This window comes from Pygoscelis adeliae, unplaced genomic scaffold (genome assembly GCF_000699105.1).
Source record: "Pygoscelis adeliae isolate BGI_AS28 unplaced genomic scaffold, ASM69910v1 Scaffold130, whole genome shotgun sequence".
In the NCBI taxonomy this organism is placed as follows: Eukaryota; Metazoa; Chordata; class Aves; order Sphenisciformes; family Spheniscidae; genus Pygoscelis; species Pygoscelis adeliae.
Window position 1 is genome coordinate 3,027,947 of NW_008824031.1, and position 21,121 is coordinate 3,049,067.

Consider the following 21,121-nt stretch of genomic DNA (forward strand, 5'->3'; position numbering starts at 1 on the left):
CCTACCTGGGCAAGGCCAGCCAGCTGGGGCGGGTCGGCTTGGGGAAGTGCACCCGCACTCTGCCCTGGGGTTAGGGGTGATAGCTGACAGGAGGTATGAGGGCTGTGTGCCGGAAGCCTTCTCACAAGTATTCATGCTAATCAGCCTTTGTCTTTTAAAAAGCATTTCTACTGCTCTTGAGCTGATTTTTCTCTGCACAGTGAGGGCTTCAGATGACAACAAAGTCTTTAATTATGGGGGTATTAAATCATAGCACTCAGCAGTGCCAGGGCTTGGTTATAATTTAAGCAGGAGAACGTTTCTAGAAAAATAAATTAATTGCTCACTATGAATACATTATTCTTTTCTTTTTTTCCCCTCAAGTCTGGCCAAGCAGAATTCCTCCCCAAGTCCTCCACCACAGCCCTTCAAATCTCCTATTCCCTTAAGGCTTCTGATGCTGGTTACCTAAAGAGTCCTCCTCAGCCCTCAGGAGAACTTTTAGAAATGCAGAAATTCAAGACTCTATGTGAAATGTTCCTCTGACGGTGCACTTTCTTCTCCCTGGAGGCTACCAGTCTAGTATTGCGAGTGAGGAATTGAGTTATGCAAGGAACGAGGATAATTTGGTCTGCCTGCTCCTCTGCCCGTTCCATTTTCACGGAGGCATTACATCAGGTCCCAAAGCCAAGGCGATGGGCATAGCACTCACCAGAACATGTTGGTCACTCTAGCACAGATCTTCGCCCGGAAAGGCTGTGTATTTTGGAATGCATCCTGGTGTCACTTGCTACCCAAGAACTAAACCCATCTGCCAACACCTCTGTCTGTAGCACAGGTGTGCTGAGAACAAACACCTTCCCAAATGGGTGCAATCTTCCTTGGGGGGGAGGGGTGCATAAACACTCTCTTTATGTTTGCAGAGTAAGTGCTTAACGCAGCTGAATCACGGGGGGGACTTCACCGTGGAAATGCTGAAGGTCCAGGCACCCTCCTTGTTCTGCACAACGCCAGATTAGGCATCCCTGGGAGAAAGCAGATGCATAAAAATCTTAAGGGCTGGCAGTGGTAGTCTAACACGCTGAGAAGCAGGGAAGCATTTGAGGGAAGAGATGACTGTGGGAACTGAACTGCACCCTTAGGTGCAGTTAAGTGAAGTAACAGTCAAAGGAAGGTGTCATATCATGACCACAAACCTTGTCTTGCTGCTGAGTTTAGACTATTTTAAAAGGAAAAGGAAAAAAAGAGAGATGGTGTTCTTGCATGCCAGGCTACCGGAGCATCTCATGTTCTGGTTTGCACTCTGCCTGCTCTGTACCAAGCAGCTCTGGCAGGCAGGAGTGAGGAGGACATACCAGAAAGTAGCATTCACCTTCCCAGCCCTTGCCTTCCATTGCGGTGGCAGCAGGTCTGGACCGCCTTCTCCCGTCTGCTTGCACCCCTGTAAATGTGGCTCCCCTCTCAACTTCCCCTTACATCCTCCTCAGCAGCCTTGGGCTCCTCACAGCTCGTGGGGTAAGAGCTGCAGCTGCTGCCACCCTCACCCAGCACAGAGCAGCCACTTTGCTGCAGGTTGCGAGCTGCAGCCCCAAGGCCTTGGGCTCACCCCTGGCAGGGCAGTGCAGCAGCGTGGGGTCGGAGCGGCACTGGTTCATGTGAAGGGGTGCCACCCCATCAGGGAGGCAGGAGGGAAAGCACAGTGGCTGGAAAGAGCCAGCACCATCTCAGTGCTCCCATGCAAAGTCCTCCTAAAAGTGTTTTTGGGGACATGGGGTGATGACAAGACCGGACATCAGCTGCACGCCTGTTGCGGGATGCCAGGGAAAGCTAAACGTTGGCAGAGCATGTCCCAGTGGCGAATGATGCCCAGACTAGCGTTGCCGGCGGGGTTAGCTGAGGACAGGAGCAGAAGACAGCAGGACGTGCTCAGCAAGCGAGAGCTGCAGTGCTGCGGTCCAGCCAGAGGAGGAACATGAACTCAGGAATCAGCCAGCTCCCCGTCCTTGCAGCAAGTGTTTTCCCTGCTCCCCAGTAAGATGCAGCACTTTTTTGTCACCTGACTACACAGGTTTATGCAGCTTTATTGCTTGTTTTCTCATAGATAAAACCCTCAGATTTTTTACAGCACTGCTTGCTTTCCAGTTTCTTATGCAGTCCCTGCTCTGTGGTCCCGTGAGGAAGAGCAGTGCGGAGCTCTGTGTGCTGATGGAGGAGATGGCCATAGGTTTGCTGCCACCCCGCAGCGCCTTGGCTAGCCCCTGCCAAATCCCCTCCCTTTCGCTGCTGCTGCTACCTCCTGCTAAAAAAAAATTTAAAAAAAAAATCCATTGGGCCAAGTCTGTTTGCAGGCTCGGTGGTATTTTGAGCACTGCTGCCTGCTGCACTGCCTGAATCCAGCTTTGCCCAACTTCTGTGAGCGGCTGTAACGCGTGGAGGGAAGGCACAATAATATGAGTTGGTGGCCATTAATAGTGTGCAGGTTGCTTTTTCTTTTAAGACCCCGGGAAGCAATGACTCCTGAGATCTTGCCATTAACACTAATGCATCTTGCATTAGTCCGTCACAGCAGGGGACCCTTGACTCTCAGGACCAAGAGCAAAACAAAGCCATCAGGTGCCCAGCCATGCCGCGCACAGCCTTGTTGACATAAACTGCCCATCTAATGCACTGCTTACCAAAGATGTCTGCGAATTAAATTTCTTGTTTAGGCAGGATCCCAGGAGAGACCCCCACGTACCGAAACCCAGTGCGTTGCCCTGCCTGCACCGTGGGCTGTCTGCGTGTGCCGGTGCGCAGGGTAGTGATTATGGATACAGCTGGTTTTCCAGCAGCTGTTGGCCCCCAGCATCGCAAACTGACTCTGGTGCTTCAGTTTTTTCTGCAGAGCTCCCCCCCTCCCTGTGACGCTTTCTGTACGAGCGAGCGAATGTGGCTCCTGAAGGAAAAGTACAGAATGTGCTCTGCTAGCGCGCTGACAAAAATTGATCTCTACTTTAATTAAAGCCTCTATTGTAAGTGACCTCGAGCTGCTAATGCATTTTAAAAATGAAGCCTCGCCAGCAGCAAATCCATACACCACAATACAGAGGTGTTACCGGGTGGTGATCAGTGCTGCAGGGCAACCTGCCACCCTCCGTGCTGGCTGTGCAGTCAGCTGCGTGTCCCTGGAGGCTGTCCCACCTCATGGGCACGCGCCTGCCCACGGCTCATGCTGAAATCCCCACGTGCCCAGGCGGGACGGAGAGCTGATGTCCTCAAATACCATCCTGCCACCACCTTGTGCGATGGTCCCTGTTGCCGCCGGGTTGTCTTTTCCCTTCCCCAGCATGCAGCCATGGGATGCTCCTGCCTCTCTCCTTCAGCACACGTCACGGGGATGCAGCCACCGAGAACCCTCACGATGCTGGAGTGAGGGGCCCAAAAACAACAGAGGGAGGGAAGCGTTTCACTCCAGGGCAAGCAGCAAGGGGATCCCTGGGGGATGGCCCTGAGCCCTCTCCTTGCACGGGGCAGAGCTGGGGTGATGGGCTGCCTGGTGCAATGGCCTCCAGCATACAGCACTGCATCAGCCTCGGCCAACGAAAAATAAATCATGCGTATTTAAAGGCTTGTAAGCTAGAGGCACTTCAGTCACTTGCAATGAACCCATTTGAAAGAGGAAAAGAGCACAAAAAGGCTCTCACAGGCAGCAAGTAAAACACCCATACGGATACAAATACCCCGCCCTCCGCAGCAAGATCCAGCCCGCAGATGCTGCGGCTGCTCTCACAGGCACCATGGTAACATCGCGGCACCAGCGCCTCACCATCAAGCAATACACAGGCTGGCCATGCTGCACCATGTCCACACCAGCCCCCCCGGCCATGGAGTGTTGTCCGGCCTCGTGAGGGGGTGGGGGGGCCACGGAGATGCACTAGTTGCAGGACCAGGGGAGAGTGGGACTTGGATATTCCCAGCCTGCCGGTGTCAGCCACCGCTTGCAGCAGCTGATGATTTCCTCTGTATTTTGACCCAGCTGGTGACTGTTTCATTCAGCACCAAGTGCCTGACAGCCACAGCAGAAGCTCCTGCCCAGGCAAGTTGCTTTTCATCCCAGTACTGCCAGAGGGGCAACTCTCAGGAGAGACGTGCACGGCGAAATCCCCGCCCTGTGCCCCTGAGTGCAGACCGCCCCTCAGCCCCGGCTCTGCCCTGGCTCCCGCACCACAACCGCCCTGTGCCCCTGAGTGCGTACCGCCCCTCAGCCCCGGCTCTGCCCTGGCTCGCGAAGCAATGGCAACAGCCAGGGCCTGGAGATGGCCTTGTGCCCTGCCTGGCTCGTGTTTTGTGTCCTGCTTGCTGGCACTGCCCGTTACCGGAGGTCTCTCTGCTGGCAGGGGGGCGGCAGGGCTGGTCTCATCACCACGCGCTGCCTGTCACCCTTCGTCAGGGCTCTGATGTGCCTAATGATGAATTCCCAGGCCTTTGAGAAGGGATTATGTCTTCCAGAGACTAGAACAAAATATAATAAACTTAAAATAGCTGCTTCCTTATGGAATATGCCAACAAGCCTTACTGAAAACCCAGTAGAGTGTAAATTTGCATAAATTTGCATACATCTCCATAATTTCAGCCTCACCCATCAGACCTGCTCCCGTAATGAAGCACTGCCTGACATTGCGGGCAGCTGAGGGTATTTGACACACGCCAGGCCGCAAACGCCACCGCTAACGAGGCCCCTCGGTGCTGCCGTTGCCCCAACCCTCGTTAGAGACAGGCCAGAACGACTGTCCTCAGCCGTCGGGTTCCTGCCTGCTTCCCTCCCCGGGGACCCCTGACACTGGCACTGAACCTCTCTCCCCTCGTACCATGAGAAGAAGCGCTCTCTCGACGTGGGGAAATAACATGATAAATCCCCAGGTAGGCCCAAGAGGATCTTATAACCATCAGCCCAGGCACAGGGGACAGGAACAAGCGCAGGCGGCTCAGTGGAGGGAAAGGGGAAGGAAATGTTTGCTCAGGATGGAGCCCTGTGCCAGCGCCCAGGGGACGGGAGCAAGGTCCTAGAGAGGAGGAACAGGGGACCTCACGCAGATATCCCCCAGCACCAAGCACGCTGCTGGAAAGCAAAATAATTTCCTTTTAAACCCAACTAACGGGTCCAAGCTCTGGAGGCTCTGGGCCACATTTTGAAATTAATTTAAGCACTGAATTTCCATCATGCATCCAGGGATGCATCCTTCAACCTGCTGCATGCCCTGGGCAAATCCAGCACGGTGCTGGCTAAAGAGCAGGGTGCTGAGTTAGACCCCAACTTCCCTAGGTGTCACCTGAGACCCAAATCTCAATGATGAACTGTCTAAAAAGGACTGACACCTACAAAATACAGTTTAAAACTCAGAAGCAACACCAGGGAGGCCATGCCTGCGTGGCTGAGCCCTTATGGTGAAGGTTTGCTGTGGTTTCCTTCACCGCGTGGACACTTTTATTCAGGTGGGATCTGCTTGCTTGTGGTTTAGATCCCACCAGGAGGTACATGAGGGGCTGTGAGGGCTGAAGAGGTGACCGTGTCCCCAGGGAGATGGTGGCTGCCCCTAGCATGAGGCCACTCCATCAGGTCTCTGTCTCGCTTGCATCGTATAGAGGGTTGAGGTAGAAGACCTGATGGTCTGTGGGAGCCATCTCCTGCAGCATCTCCTCTCCAGCATCAACGCTTGGCAGCTCCTGCAGCAGGGAGGGAGGGAAAAGCAACCAATGGAGAAGGGAAGCAAAACCCTCGGCAAGACCCACCCAGCACTGAGTCCCTGTGGCAGCTGAGGAGCTGGTGACCCATGGGAGGATGGGAATCGTCCCACAAACCCCTCCTGGCCTGGGGAAAGGAGGAGCCCTGCCGGGCGCACTGCACCTTGTGTTGCAGCCCCACTGGCACTCGAGAGGGTCCCAGCTGGGGCCCTGCCAACTCCCACCCACGGCCCTGAGCATCCCCATGTCCCCGGGCAGTGGCGACTCACCACGTCGAACATGGGGTTGTCAAAGCCTTTGTCACTGGCTGGCGCAGGGGACGCCGGGTCCTCTGCTCTGTCCCAAGGCCGGGGGAGGCGCAGGGCAGGCAGCCTGGGGAGAGACCTGGGTATCACCCACCTGCATCCCGCCCATCCCAGCAGCTCCCTCAGCCGAAACACTGCATCTTCAAGAGGTGGATGGGAAAATACAGGGCAAAGTTTCAGGCTGTCTTTGAAATGGGGTGTTTTGTACCCTTTCCCAGGGAAAAGCTGCCCTATCAGGCAGAAACCATTAAGCCCGGAGGTCTAGGACCTGCATCCTGGAGGGAAGAGTTTGCCAGAGGCAGACAACCCCAGCACAGGCTTCACTTCAGAGCCATTGCTCTCCCCCTGTGGCCTAAAATGAATTGCCACAGAGCTAACACCTGCTCCCACTGCAATGTCAACAAGCACTAATTACTTTTATCATTACTTTTATCGTGTTATCATTTTATCATCTTAATCACCATCACCACTTTTACTATTTTCTTCATTACTCCTATCCTAAGGGTCCCAGTCACCGAGCATCATCCCCTGCACCAGGCACCTGGTGCGGGTGGGCTCAGCAGTCACCGCAGGTCACCGCACACGTCACCGCAGGTCCTGAGAGCCCACCAATACTTAAACACTGTGACCGCCATCCACAGTGGCTCTACATAGGCAATATCAGAGGAGCTGCGTTATCTGCAGGGAGGCTGTACCAGGCCCTTTTCACTGGAAACAAGCTGAAGTCACTGGTTTGCTGGTGGTCAGGGCGGCTCTGCTGCGGGGAGGCAGACTCTGTTTGTAGGCTCCCAGAGCCACCTGCCTAATTTGCAACATCCCTGCCGGTGTCAGATGCCCTCACGATGCTCGGCAGCACTGCCCGAAAGGGCACCTGCCCTGGAGCCACCCAGGGACACGCAGCAGGAGTGGGTCAGCTGGGGACATGGCCTGGGCTCGGGTTCAGCTCCATCTCCTGTAGCTACATGAACTTCCCTCCCACTGCTGACAGAGCCAGTTTCAAAGGCCTGTCCGGCATCCAAAGAAGTGTCAGTGGAAGATAAATCATCAAGTAGCAATTATGGGACCGGGAGTTTTATTTAGAAATTAAATGAAGGCGCGGGTTTATTGCTAGGAAATGTCATGTCAGCACGTGCTGAGCGGCAGGGCAAGCATCCCTGGCCACGGCTGCTGCTGTGCAGCGAGAAAACCCCAGTGGAGGAACCAGGAGGGAAGAAACAACCTGACTTGTGAGCCTGCAACACGGCCGGCATGCCCTGGCAGACACCAATGCACCTTGCACACACAAATTAAAGCAATTCCCACCCCCTGGTTATAAAAAACCATAGGGTCCATCCTGTTTGCCCATGGTCAAGTAGGTGAGTCAAGCCATAGCAGCTCAGTGGACAGCCCCACACACAGAGACATCTGCCAATAAACCCTGTAAAACCCTCCTTGGGGGAGGCAGGGCCCTGCATGAAGGTGGGTGCATGAGCAAGGAGCAGAGGTGGGTGCCCCAAGCGCCTGCTGTGGGCACTGCCAGGATGCCCTATTCACTGCTGGAGCCTGTCTCCAAGCTGTGAGGGGAAAAGGTGATGGAGAGGGGCATTTCTGACCAGCTCCCACCTGTGGTGAGGTCAGGTGCCGTGCACCCCACCATCCCTCCCCTGGGACCTGCACACCATTCTCCACACAGTGTGAGCAACTAATGCACCAGAAGCTGCATTTGCTTCTGGATGCTGTCACTTTCATGGCTACAAAGCTGCGAGACGCATGCTTTGAATTATTTTGATGCATTTCTATTTAGCAGCTGGCAGTTTCAGTCCTCCATCCCCCAGCAGGACTACAAACTAACAGTTACAAGGATCAGGAGATGTCCCCAGGCAGTACGACCTGTGAGAGCTCCAAGTGAGCCACAGCAGCCCCACTCCCGCCAGAGCACACCGTGCCACGTGGCACCAAGAAGCAAGTCCTCCCAGCCATGTACCAGTGGAAGAGTACAGAAGTGTCTTTCAGCCACCTCACCTCCAATAAACTGTGAGGAACAATAAGGGCAATGGTTTTAAACTAAAAGAGGGTAGATTTAGATAAAAGGAATAAATTCTTTAGTATGAGGGTGGTGAGACACTGTAAGAGGTTGCCCAGAGAAGTTGTGGCTGCCTTAACCATTGGATGTGTTCAAGGCCAGGTTGGATGGGGCTTTGAGCAACATGATCTAGTGGAAAATGTCCTTGCCCGTGGCAGGGGGCTTGGACTAGATGATCTTCAAAGGTCCCTTCCAACCCAAACCGTTCTGTGATGCTAGTAATGTTGGGTATAGCAGACCGCCTGGCCACGCCCATCACCATGGGAGCTCTGGGCAGCCCTGCGTACCTCTGTGCCACCAGGCTGGCTGGAAGGACAGCCTTGGGATGATAGCTGCCCCCAGGCAGGAGAAGCCTGGCAACAAGCTGCCAGCAGAAGCCTCATCCCTACCTTAGTTTTCCCTTTCTGTAGAGAAAGAGGATCCCTCCAAGCAACAGGAGACCAAAGAGTAGCCCCAGGACCACCCCCACTGTGATCCTGCTCAATGCGTGGCTTCCCGCTTGCCCGCTGAAAGTGCTGCCAGTAGCCACCTCCATTTTGCCGCTTGAAATGCCAAGTGCTTCACCTGGGAAAGGGCAGGAAGAAATAGGGGTGAGGACTGGATGGGGCAACATGCCCCCACACCCTCAAACCACCCTGACTCACACAGGGCAGAGGGAGCCTGCAGTTGGGTCTGGCACTGCTCGCCTGGTTAATCACCTTTCCACGGGGACGGGGGGGGTGGGATACACAGCTGGGTGGAATCAACTGGGACAAGTCCATGTGGGTCTGCTACCCATACAACAACCACCAGGTCCCCTGGCAATGACATACATGCTCATGTGCATCTGCCAGCTTACATGGCTGCCTCCACACATAGTGTTCTGGCTGGAAAGCAGCCCTGCAGAGAGGGACCTGGGGGTTCTGGTGGGCACCAAGCTGACCATAGCCAGACGTGGCATGGAAGGGCAATGGTATTCTGGGCTGCATGAGGAGGTGGGTTGCCAGCAGGTGAAGGGAGGTGACCCTTCCCCTCTGCTCTGCCTTGGTGAGACACGGCTGAAGTGCTGAGCCAGGCTCTTCTCAGCAGTGCCTGGTGACAGGGCAAGAGGCAATGGGCACAAACTGAAATATGGTAAATTCCACTTCAGCATAAGAAAAAACTGTTTTACTGCAAAGGTAGTCAAACGTGGGGACAGGTTGCCCAGAGAGGTTGTGGAGTGTCCATCCTTGAAGAGATTCAAAACCCAACTGGACATGGCCCTGGGCAACTTGGTCTCAGGGTGGGGGAAGGTGGTCTCCAGAGGTCCCTGCCAACCCCATTAATTCTGGTCCTGCAGTTCTGCTCTGCACACACCACTGTCCTACTACAATTAAAATGGTAAAACTTCTGGGTAAGCAAAGTTCAGTACTGAAATCATTAGAAACACAGTGTGTGTGTTAGGAAGGCTTAGAGGTGTGCTGGACCAGACTGATGGGGACAAGGACCTTAGGAGTGTTCAACTCAGGGCAACTCAGGGAGCTTCAACCTGGTTTGGGCTTGATTCCCGTGTGATTCCCTGGTGATAGAGCAGGGACGCGGGGCTGCCACGTGGGCTGCTGGTGAGGGACAAGAAGCTCTGGACAGCAGTGGCTTTAGGTGCACCCATGGGGGACCAGCCGAGGAGGACAGCGGTGTTACCATGCTGTGCTATGTCCTCCATGATGTCTGCAGCCATCTGCTCCGCAGCAGTGCCGGTCTGTGCTCCCACCTTGTCATCAATCAGCACGATTTGGATGAGGGGCGTGGAGCTTCGGGGTATGACTCCCAGGAAGGTCCGTGCTTTGTGCACCTTGGATATGGCCATCCGCACGCCGGCATACTTGGGCTTTTCAAAACACAAGGCAACAGTTAAAGCCCATAAGAGCGGTAGGCAGAAATTAGTCACGTCTACAAACAGCCATGATGGATGCACCAGCAAGGCCTGCCTATAAATCTTCATGTGAGTCCCATCACAGAGCTGCCATCCCTGTTACCACAGTGCCATTGGGTTTCCCAAATGAGAGGTTCATATCTCCTCTCCCTTCAAAGTTGTGACCAGCACCCAGCACTCTGTGTCCCCCTGCCAAGGTGAGCTCACCAAGAAAGCAATTTTGTGTAGCACACCCATTAAACACTGTATTAAGATGTGTGTGGCTGTAAGGAGGGCAGGCAGCAGGCTTTCAGCTCTGGATCAATAGAGAAATACTCTGATATCGATCCTCCCAGTGTAACTTGGAGCACGCCTCCCCCCGCCCCAGCAGCTCCCAGCCAGGAGGAGGGATGTCATGCTGTGTCTGACAAGCAGCAGTGTGGAGCGATGCCTTGTAGAGCATGCATTTGAGTGCTGACCAGTGCCAGTTACCCACCCAGTGTTTGCCTACTGGAGAATAAAAAGCAGCCCAGCATTGGGAATGATATCCCAGAGACCCCGGGGTACGCTGCAGCAGGTTTGCATGATCCCAACCACATAGGCCGACCTCCCGTGTTATCTCGACCTGACCTCCTGGCTGACCTCCCGTGTTTTCTAGACCAGGATTTCCAGCAAGGCCCCCTGCATCCTTCCCCATCTGCACGCCAGCAGCTGTTCCTACCCCGCGATGAGAGGGACAGCGAGGCTGTGGTGGAGAGCAAGGGAGGCTGCACCAGCCCCCCCAGCAAATTGGCACATCCAAGAGGCCAAATGTGGGGGGTGAGCCCTGCAGGGTGGCGGGAAGTGAGGCTGAACCCCCTGCATGCCTGGGACCTCATGCCCCCCCCCAGCCAGCCCCACCAGCATTGAGTCACCAGCAGACGTGGCCAGTGGCTTGTGGTTTCGTTAGCCCCTCCCGACCTGGCGGGCTGACGTACCTGGCTCAGCAAGGCTTGGACCAGTCTGTCCCTGTACTTCTGCAGGTCAAAATCAGGAGTGAAATCCAGGCTAATGGTGGCTCCTGCAGCCCAAAAACAGACAGACACGACATTGTCACCAAGCCCGGCCAGAGAGCTGCCACAGCGGCATGGCTCCAGCTACCATGAAAGGCACGGGAGACCCTCCGGTACCTCCATGCGACCAGTCTGGCTGGGCTCAGGAGGGGCAGCGCCACAGCTCTGCCTGAGCAGCGCTGCCCCAAGAAACCTCTCCCTCCCTCGCTGGTCTTTTTATCAGCTGGGTTTGGTGAAGGGCTTTTGGTTTCCACCATATTCCGGAGAGAAGCTTTCCCTGGAAAGCTTTCTCCTGCATATCCCCTGGGAAGCTCCACATGTAACTGGGTTTCGGGGCTGCAAGGCTGTGATTCAGCAACACTACCCTGGCTTTGGAGGGGAGGCGGGAAGGAAAGAACACCTGCGCTCCCTGCACTGCAGGCACTGGGTCAAATATTTTCCTTGGGAAAAAAACCCAAGTAAGCATTTGTTGAAATATGAAATTCCTCTAAAGACTTTAAGAGGCTATGCTTTTAGGAACGTGTCGGAGAAACATGGTGCCGTTTTAATGAATTTGGTATGATATACCAAATATCTAGGTACAACTGTGTATGAAAAATTCCCTTTAACAACCTTCCAGGTAGATTAATGGAGAAACACCCATTGCAGAGGGAACACTGTCAATCTGCGTGTTTTTATTTTAAATGAAATGAAACAAACTTGCTGTTGGAAAGTTGACATTACAGTGAAAAAGGTGCATTTCCTCTGAGTTTTTTCTGCTGCATAAACTCAGCAGAGCCCTATTAGCTTGATGAGCTGTGACATCCTGACAGGATAAACCAGAGGCAGGGACAAAGGGCTGCAACTCAGAACAGGCTCCCGAAAGCCAGGCTGATGCTTCATAGAATCATAGAATCACAGAATGGTTTGGGTTGGAAGGGACCTTAAAGATCATCTAGTTCCACCCCCCCCTGCCATGGGCAGGGGCACCTTCCACTAGATCAGGTTGCTCAGAGCCCCATCCAACCTGACCTTGAACACTTCCAGGGATGGGGCATCCACAGCTTCTCTGGGCAACCTGTTCCAGTGTCTCACCACCCTCATAGTAAAGAATTGCTTCCCAATATCTAATCTAAATCTTTCAGTTTAAAACCATTACCCCTCATCCTATCACTACAGTCCCTGATAAAGAGTCCCTCCCCATATTTTCTGTAGGTTCCCTTTAAGTACCGACAGGCGGCAAGAAGGTCTCCCCAAAGCCTTCTCTTCTCTAGGCTGAACAACCCCAACTCTCTCAGCCTTTCTTCACAGGAGAGGTGTTCCATCCCCCTGATCATTTTCGTGGCCCTCTTCTGGACCCGCTCCAACAGGTCCGTGTCTTTCTTATGCTGAGGGCTCCAGAGCTGGACGCAGTACTCCAGGTGGGGTCTCACCAGAGCAGAGTAGAGGGGCAGAATCACCTCCCTCGACCTGCTGGCCACGCTTCTTTTGATGCAGCCCAGGGTACGATTGGCCTTCTGGGCTGCGAGCGCACATTGCTGGCTCCTGTCCAGCTTTTCATCCACCAGTACCCCCAAGTCCTTCTCTGTAGGGCTGCTCTCAATCCCTTCATCTCCCAGCCTGTATCCATGTTTGGGATTGCTCCGATCCAGGTGCAGAGAGATGCCCTGGGAGGGTGGCACGTGGGATGCAGATGGGACCTGCGGATGGGACCCATGGGAGCAGTGCTACAGCAAAACTTCAGCCCATGAGTGCCTGGACCCCAGACCAGCAGCATCCCCCACACCTGGCTTTCCCCCATGGAGCCAGGGGAAGGGGGCTGGGGCAGCCGGCATGGTGGGGAGGAGGAATAGGGCTGTGCCCCCCACTCACCACAGACCCTGCAGCAGTGGCCAAGGGGCTGCAAAGGGCTCCGGCACGCCGGCGCTGGGCACTGCCTCCCCGACGCCCCAAGCAGGGCTGTGCAGATGCGGTGTCGATCCTAAAGGAGAGCAGGGCAGTGTCAGTCCCTTGTCCCTCCTCTCCCCCAAATTGCAATGGCACCCCCCTAAAATGCAATGGGAGGACTCACCGGGGTGTTCCCGCAGGCACAGCCGGACTTGTCGGGACAGCTGGTGCCTGTCACCTGCAGAGTGCCATTGCCATGAAACTGCAGCGGGGCGGAGGGACCCCGCAGGTAGCCGGCCCAGGCCTCGGGGCTGCTGAGCTCCTGCGTGGCGAAGAGAGGCAAAAGCTGGTGAGCATCCCCAGGTGGGTCCCAGCGCTGTCCCCAGGCACCTGGCCGTGCTGCCTGGGTGCCCAGTGCCATGTCTGACGGCCAGCTTGGGGCAGCCCCACCACAGGCAGTGAGTGTAGCAAGAAAATCCTGCCGCTACACCCATTCTGGCTTTTCCATGGGGCCAACAGAAAAACGCTTTCTAACTTAAAACAAAAAAAAAGGGCCACAAAGAAATCACGAGATGGCTGGGCTTTTTTTTTTTTTCCCTTGTTTTCCCTCTTTCTGGTGGCCCAGAGAATTCAATTTATCAGCTTTTAATTACTGAGAGGAAGGGGATGAATCTGAGGTGTGTTCCTTCAATGTGGGAAGCGTTTCAGTGGGCTTGGCATTAGCAAAGGCTGAGCTGGACTGACCAGCCTTGTCCTACCAAGCCAATGGTAAGTCCCTCACCCGCTGCCTTCCGTGGGAGGCTTCTCCGTGCCCTGGTACAGCAGGAGGATTTGTCAGGCCCTGGGGTGAAAATACCCCACACAGAGCAAGGAACGGGCTGTCTTCAAAGGGACAAAGTAGCTTATAAGGTCAGTTTTTAGGAAATATGCTACAATCACAAATATAAAAAGCACCTTTTCTTTCCATCTCATCACTCAGCAGCAGCCTCCACCCCAGCTGCAGTCCCTGGGGGGTGGATTTGGCAGGGAGGATGATGTGCTGTGGGGCAGTCCCCAGGCATCAGAGGGACCAGCATCACTCTGAACATCCAGGACCGCCCACCTCTGCATCCCTGGGGTTACGTGTGCCCTAGGTGAGCTCCATCAGGGTCCTGCCTTGTCCAGACTTGCCTGCACCCGCCTGGACACCGACCGAGGTTATTACTCAAAAACCGGTTACCTAATGCCTGGCCCCAAAATGGCAGCGCAGCAGTAGAAATAAAATGCCTGGCCCCAAAATGGCAGCGCAGCAGTAGAAATAACAAATAACTTATGAAATGTCTGCCGCATCTCCCACTCCTGGAAGGAGCCTGTGTTTACTGCTGCAGCGCCTGTGATCTTTCACTTCTCCGACCAGCGAGGGATGGGGCTTGTCGTGCACCTGATTCCCAGGCTGAAGCACAGCAGGCTGCCAGCGTTTCTATAATTATCCCTCCAATCAATTAAAGAGCGGTACTGAAGCAAAGCTGGGAGACGATTGCCAGGTCACGGGCTGCGTTAAGGTTGGGGACGGGAGGGAGGTGTCCCCAGAGCGTCCCAGAGCAGCGCGGTTAAGGACACGTGCCTGGGAAGGGGGCAGCCCCTGGGTGCCCGAGAAGATGCCATTTGCTGGCAGTTTGACCCGTGCACATTGGCTTTTTTTTTTTTTTTTTTTAATGTGAATAGTGAGATGGCCTGTGCTCCCACGCCGCAGGGAGGGAGGCGATAACAAACTGGTAAAGGAAAAAAATCATCGAGACCATCCACAGCAGCCGCAGCCCATGAAGCTGCAGCGCCGTGGGAGTGCCCCATCTCCCCACGCAGCGCCGCTCCTCCATCCCCGGCTGGTCCTTCCTCTCCTGACCTACTTTGGGGCCACGGTGAGGAGAAGTCGAGCTGGTTTCTCATCATCCCCACGTTACCTGGCCCATGAGAGAGATGCTGCGGAGATGAATCACTTGCCGCGATGAGTCGACATTTACCCGGAAGGAGGTTTCGGGCTGGAAGATAACATCATCGTAATGGCACGGGACACGTTCCTCATCCACAGAAAAGATGTGCCCGCCTGGCTCGAGCTCCCTGCTGGGAGACACAGCTTGCCACAGCGTGGGGTCGAACCACGCGTGGTGCTCCGCGTCAGCGAACCTCACTGTTGCACCTGGAAAAGCAACAGGAAAGGTTGAGCATGACCTGGACCCAAATCTGCAGCCCTGACAGATGCATTTGGGTTGGTAAAACCAGTGAGTGCTTGGTCAGAAGTGGAGGAGCTCACCCCGCGGGCAGGGAGCAAAGGGCTGGCCCTGGCATTGCCTTCCCAGGCAGCCACCGCAGGCACCTCCTGGAGCCCGGTGGAGGCCTGGCAAAGCTTTCCAGCCCTCAGGGCTGGGGTCTCAGCAGTTCAGCCCAGACCCCACTTCTGGCTGCAGACCTCTGGCTCCAGATCCTACAGGACACTTTTTCCCCCACTTCTTTAAAGCTCACCCTTATGGTTAGGGAGGAAAACAGCCATGGAGCCTAAATGCTGAATAACAGCTAAACCAGAAAAAAATGGGTATGATAATTCATGTCCCAGTTTCCAAGCAGCCTGGCAGGCCTGCAGAAACATGACCGGCCCTGGTCCCTGCAGTGGGTAATCCCAAAAACCAGGGCACCGCTTAACCATTAATTATTTAACCATTAACCATTTCCCTGCTGGTCACAGTATCATCATACAGTGCCCTGCTTCCTTCTCACCCTTCCCCAACAGCTGAACCTTTACCAATTCAGCTATCACACGGGCGTTTATTGACTGAATTATTTGCATTCATTTTAAAATCATGCTTTAAAAAAAAACATTTATGAAATTGCCCCAGAAACGCCTGTCGATTTCAGGGGAGCAGCACGTGGTCAGAAGGAAAAACCCAGTGCAAGGTGGAGGCAGCTGTCAGAGCATCCTTGATGGGGGGCAGGCAGCCCCAGTGTGGAAAAATGATAGGGATTAAGGTTTTAGGAGCGGCTCTGGACAGCCTGGTGCTGCAGTTGCTCCTCCGGGCAGACCTGTTTGGGCTTTTTCTCTCTTTTTTCTCTTTTTTTGTCAGTCAGAGCACAGGCACAGGCGATCCACTTAGACTCTTCCTTTCCTGTGGCCAAACTAAAAAGTTACTTGCCGCTGAAAGCGTTAGGTGGCTCTTAAATACCCAAAATACATCTCCCTAGCAAACAGCTTTCAGACTAATAACAGGCACCGATGAAACAAACCTGCTGCCTCAGTCACAGCAAACCTGGGCTGGAGGCTAGGAGGGGAGGGAAGGACGCGCTCACGCCGAAATGCCTGTGCGCATTGGGCCAAAGGCCAGCTCGCTGCGATGGCTGCAGTTCAGCTTGCCGGTGTGTAATTCCTAACCAGTTTTCTTTAGAAATACCATGGCAGAGAAAATGAGGGCTTTGATGTGGCTACATGCTTAATAGGCAGGGTAAAATACAAACAATATTTGCCTCTCTGCTACAACTTCAAAGGCTTCCCTACTGTAATTGCTTTTTCAGAAGACAGGTGATCTAGCAGGGAAAAAAGATCCGATGTGAGGGAGGTCATCAAAGAAAAGGTAGGTATTAAAAGAGGAGTGATTCACTTTGCTCTGAGGTGGGAGAGCAAAAACCTTTGTAGAAGCGTTGGGGCTGAATTTGCATGATTAATCAGGGGCTGATGGGGTGACTGGTCTGGACACAAAATACCTGAGTCACAGCCTGGATCCCAGCTGCCATCGAAAGCTGTGAATCCTGCACCAGATGCCAGCACGAGTTCTCCGTTCAGGGGCAGGTACTAGACGAAGGGATTCAGAGTATTACTGTGCGGTCCCGCTGCCAGCCACCCAGGCTTGTAATCAAATAACAGTGCTAATTATTAGGCTGCCTATTACACTTGCTGTCTCTGAGGCACTTTACAGTCATTAGGAGTTACCCTCGCCGTGCCCCACGTTAATGGGAAAGTATCAGCTCCCGTTTTTACAGATGGGGACGCTGCAATGGGGAGAGGCAGTTTGACATTATCTTCCAGTAACACAGAAAAGCACAAAGCATTCAGGGAAGCAAGAACAAGGAAAAAGCAAAATAAGCTCTTTTGACGGCTCCTTCCTCCTCTTGCACACCCACCAGCTCAGGAATGGCTTTATACATTGATATGCCATGAAAAACCCAACCTTACTCTGCAAGTGCCCAGAGGTCTCCTTGCTTAATGGGTTCCCACCTCCAGGGACTGCGCTTGCCCCACAAAAAATAACTCAGGGGCCCAAGCAATGCTTGGTGAGGTGTCAGCTAGTGGATTCGCACTCGGCGTGAGCTAAGGAAAGCACACAGTGGCATTTGGGGCAGCTTGCCATAGCTAGACCCTCTTCTTGTTGGGTAGGACATCACCGGCAGGTAGTCGGGGTCACCACGCTTGCCTGGCTTCAGCTCCATCAGGCTTCTGCTCCAGGGCATGAGGACAAACCTCAACAGGCACAGCTCTGCCATGGGGGCCCTTTCAGCAAGCAGCTGTGGCCACCCAGGTCACCAGCTGGCACTGCTGACTCCAGGACAGGCCTTGGCAAACAACTGAGTCAGGCGACACAGCACATGGGTTTTTCAGCCCAGCCCATCTTATTTTCCGTTTAGAAATTGCCACAGAGAAAATCAGGGTTTCCCCCAATATTTTCACATGTCAAGGAGTGAGTGATGTTCAAGGCTCCATTCTCCTCTAACTCGGTCTGTCCAGGGTTTTAGCATCACTCCCCAGACAGCAGCTGGAAGCCCTCCAGGACTGCGTTATGCCGACGCACTGGGTCCTGTGCTCAGGCAGGAGCATGCTAGATGGGATTTTAAGGTTTCGTCTACTTAATCGGTCTTTAAAAATGCATGTAGATTAGAGAAAGCAAGACTTATGAATGACTGCTGCGGGTGGCTGCGACAGGTCTCTGTCCTTGGGGCAGTCTTGCCTAAGGATGCTCTGTCCCACACAGGGACCACCCTGGGAGGGGGATGGATATGGCAAAAAGCTTCTCACCCCCAAGCTGTAGGCAGCTGTTTAGAACTTTAGTGCCTTGGTGGTGCGGTTTTGAAGGCCATAGCCCGGGTCCCCTTCTTGGTTCAGGAACCGTGAGAAACCAGGGCAGAGAGCAGAGGGCAGCTGCCACCGAGAAGAGCCCCGCAGTGCTACTGTGCACCAACCGCTTCAGACCCATCAATGTCACGCATTGGGCTGAAGAAGAGAGGATGACGAGGTGAATAGCTGAGGTCTGGGCAATGTCTGCCCCAAGGGTATGGAGTCTCCCCACCAGCCAGGAAGAAGCCTTTGCCTATGGACATTGCTCCATGAGACCATAGCATGTGTAGTCCCTAACTGGAAACCACGCCATCATGTTCTCTGAATTTCTATTACTCTTGATTAAAGCCAATTTTTTCAATACTGAAGCACTGAAAGAGGCTGAAAGGTCTGCCAGGACAAGAATGGCAACGTGCCCTTTAGCTGCAGATATAAAAGCCATGTCTGATGACGTTTTGAGGCTCAGGACTTGGCCTGCTTTGAGCTGGGCAAGGTCTATGCTACCAGCTTCTTTCACAAGGTGCTTCACTTCAGAAATGCCCTGGCTTGTTTTCCTGTGAGCCCATGCAGGAACAGGCGGTGGGACACTTTAGGGCAGTCAGCTACCACCAACACTCAGGGCAGGTGCTGCCAGTGCTGCTGGCTGAAAGTCCCTTCTTCCAAACCTGCTGGGCCATCTCAGGCTGGAGCCCCTCATCACTGCCTCTTGCCCAGTTTGCAGGTTGCCACCCTGCAACCTACTGTGCATGATGGGGCCGAGCAGGGAGGGTGGCCAGCTGGCTGCTGGGGTCCAGCTGAGCTGCTCAGGATGGGGTTTTGGATGGGATGCAGTTGATCGTTTCACCAACACGGGGTACCAACTTTTCACAGCAGTTACCTGTGGGCACTTGGGCCCGTAGCTGCAGGGATCTTTGGGTGGAGGAAGAAAAATCAGACAGCAGCTGCTGGTGACAGGGATGGGTGACACAACAGGGCCATGACTAGCTGGCCTCTGTTCACTTTCCCAGGCTGCAGAAGTTGGCGTTTATGAGTGTTGTGGCTGGATCAAGACCACTGGGTTGGGAAGTCCCTGCTCTGATCCCTGCCTGCCTGACAGCTCTTTCCCCTATAGAGTTACCAAACACTTTGACTATGGCTGTGGGTCACAGCTTTCCAAATGCCCTGCGGTGGCCATGTAGGACACGATGAGCTTTGCTGTCCAGGGGATTCTTCATTCAGATCTTCACAAATTAACTAGGGCGAGAAAAAAGCCAAAGAGACAACACTTGGACAAATATGTGCCTACATTTGTAAGCTGCATCACTCATGCTCCCCCAGGGAGCAATGCAAGAGCATTTTGTGCACGCATTATGCACAAAGCAAAGCAAGGAAAACCTGGTAAGGATTCACACGGCATGGCTGAGTTCAGTGTGGAGCAGGGATGAGGTGGGCTTGGTGGGTTGGAGATAAACACACACGCGTGCACACACAGATGCACAAACGCTGGTCCAATGACCAACTGACGTCACGTCCTCCTGTGCCTGGGGGGCCCAGGTGAGCGGGGATCTGGATGGGGTGTGGAGCAGATGCAGGGTCAGCAGAGCACAGCATCAATCCTGCCCATGGTGAGAGGTAGGAGAAAATGCCTCACGCTAAACATGCCCCACACCTGCAGTATCAATGCAGGGCTCTGGAGACACTGGGCTCTCTGGCAAAGACAGCTCCTCCAGCTACCGCTGGAGATCCCCCTCCACCACCAAGGCCAAAACCCCAGGCTAGCTGGACTTCCCAAGCCCAGAGGAAGCTGTCCACATGAGTGTGAGTGTGGCAGGGAAATGAGAGTCCCACAGCACACACAGTGTCCCAGCCGCTGACCCCTTCACCTTCTGGGACTACCCAAATGCTGTTAGCACCAGCCCTGGAATTAAAATGCAAGGCAACACGATGCAAGCCGGGGGATGGAGTCACCTCATCTCCACAAACATGAAGTGCAAGAAGAGCCCTGTACTGCTTCACAGCAGGAGTTTCTGAGGCTGGCCCCCACAGCTACAGCTCCTTGCCCACCAAGGCGGACGTGTTGCCCATCCACCACCAGCCCTCCTGAGATGCACGCCACTGGGCAGCATTTCAGAAGTGGCTCCGTCGTCCAGTGGATCTTAGTTTGTAAATAATTTGCCCTTTCTTTTTTCCTAACATAAGTTAAGCATCTCAGCTTGCTGCAGAGGACAAATGGAGACTCTTGTTGGGCAGTGGCTTTCTGCATTTGGGTGTGTAGTATAGAAATTGCATATAGGCTGGGCCACTTTCCAAGTACATTTTGAACTGAGCAATGACATGTACCAAAGAACCAGAGCCAGAAAGCTGGCGGTTTCATCTGCTTTCCCTTGCTGCTGCCAACCTGTACTCCAGGGCCATTAATACAGCAAGCTTAGAGTCCCATTAGTCATTTCCCATCCCTGATACTGGTAAATTACTTATCTCCTCGGTCATTGTTATCAAGAGTAATGACAGTTGAAATACAGTCATCATTTTTCTCATCAAAGTCAGCAAAAAAAAAGAGGAAAGACCCCATGTGGCTCTCAACCCACAGTCACCATGTTTGCAGCCCCAGCGTTGCACCACTGAGGAGAAATGCCGCTGCCCCAGTGCATAAGTGAAAAAGAAACTAACCTCCAAAATGCAAAAGAAAAAAATGGCAAAGGCCTGAGCACGTAGCTTTGGAAGTGGGTGGCTTTGAACTGGCCTCTGGCACATGCCAGCTCTGCTCAATTCATGCGCATGGGGCTGAGATGACTGACAGCAGCAGTGTAACTGGCATGTCACCATCATCATTGCAGGAAAAAATGTGGCACTAATGCTTCAAACCCAGGCGAGCAAGGCTCGTGATTGCAGCTGGCTCTTCTGCCAGCCATGTTCTAATTCACAGCATCAACATGTTTCAATTCCCTGCTCGGGTGAGACGGTGCCACCATCCCCATCGCGCAACGCCAAGACTGCCCGGGCACGCTGGGCTCCGCAGCGCTGCACTCACGGGTGCACCAGCAAGCAGCTCGGTAGCCATCGGGACTGCGCGTGACTCCCGGGTACATCCCCTCACCCGGCACCCAGCACGGGGGCAGCTCCTGGGCTGGCGCTGCTGGCATCCCATCGAAACACATCGCTGAGGTAGGATGCAAGGAGGTTACCTCTCTGCCACGGAGAGGATGTGTGCCG

The 21,121-nt window shown here is 54.0% G+C and overlaps 1 protein-coding gene across 1 annotated transcript in view; it reads right to left on the reverse strand.

Moving 5' to 3' along the window:
• Positions 1-5,571: 5,571 nt before the first annotated feature.
• Positions 5,572-21,121, reverse strand: part of AMN (amnion associated transmembrane protein) — a 23,666-nt gene continuing 8,116 nt past the window's right edge. Inside the window, exons 4-12 of the mRNA XM_009327952.1 lie at positions 16,585-16,672; positions 14,796-15,031; positions 13,040-13,177; positions 12,841-12,949; positions 10,915-10,997; positions 9,727-9,913; positions 8,457-8,631; positions 5,970-6,072; positions 5,572-5,682 (exon numbers count right to left, since the gene is read on the reverse strand). Of these exons, the coding sequence (XP_009326227.1) occupies positions 5,572-5,682; positions 5,970-6,072; positions 8,457-8,631; positions 9,727-9,913; positions 10,915-10,997; positions 12,841-12,949; positions 13,040-13,177; positions 14,796-15,031; positions 16,585-16,672 (1,230 nt within the window). The remainder of the gene's footprint in view (positions 5,683-5,969; positions 6,073-8,456; positions 8,632-9,726; positions 9,914-10,914; positions 10,998-12,840; positions 12,950-13,039; positions 13,178-14,795; positions 15,032-16,584; positions 16,673-21,121) is intronic.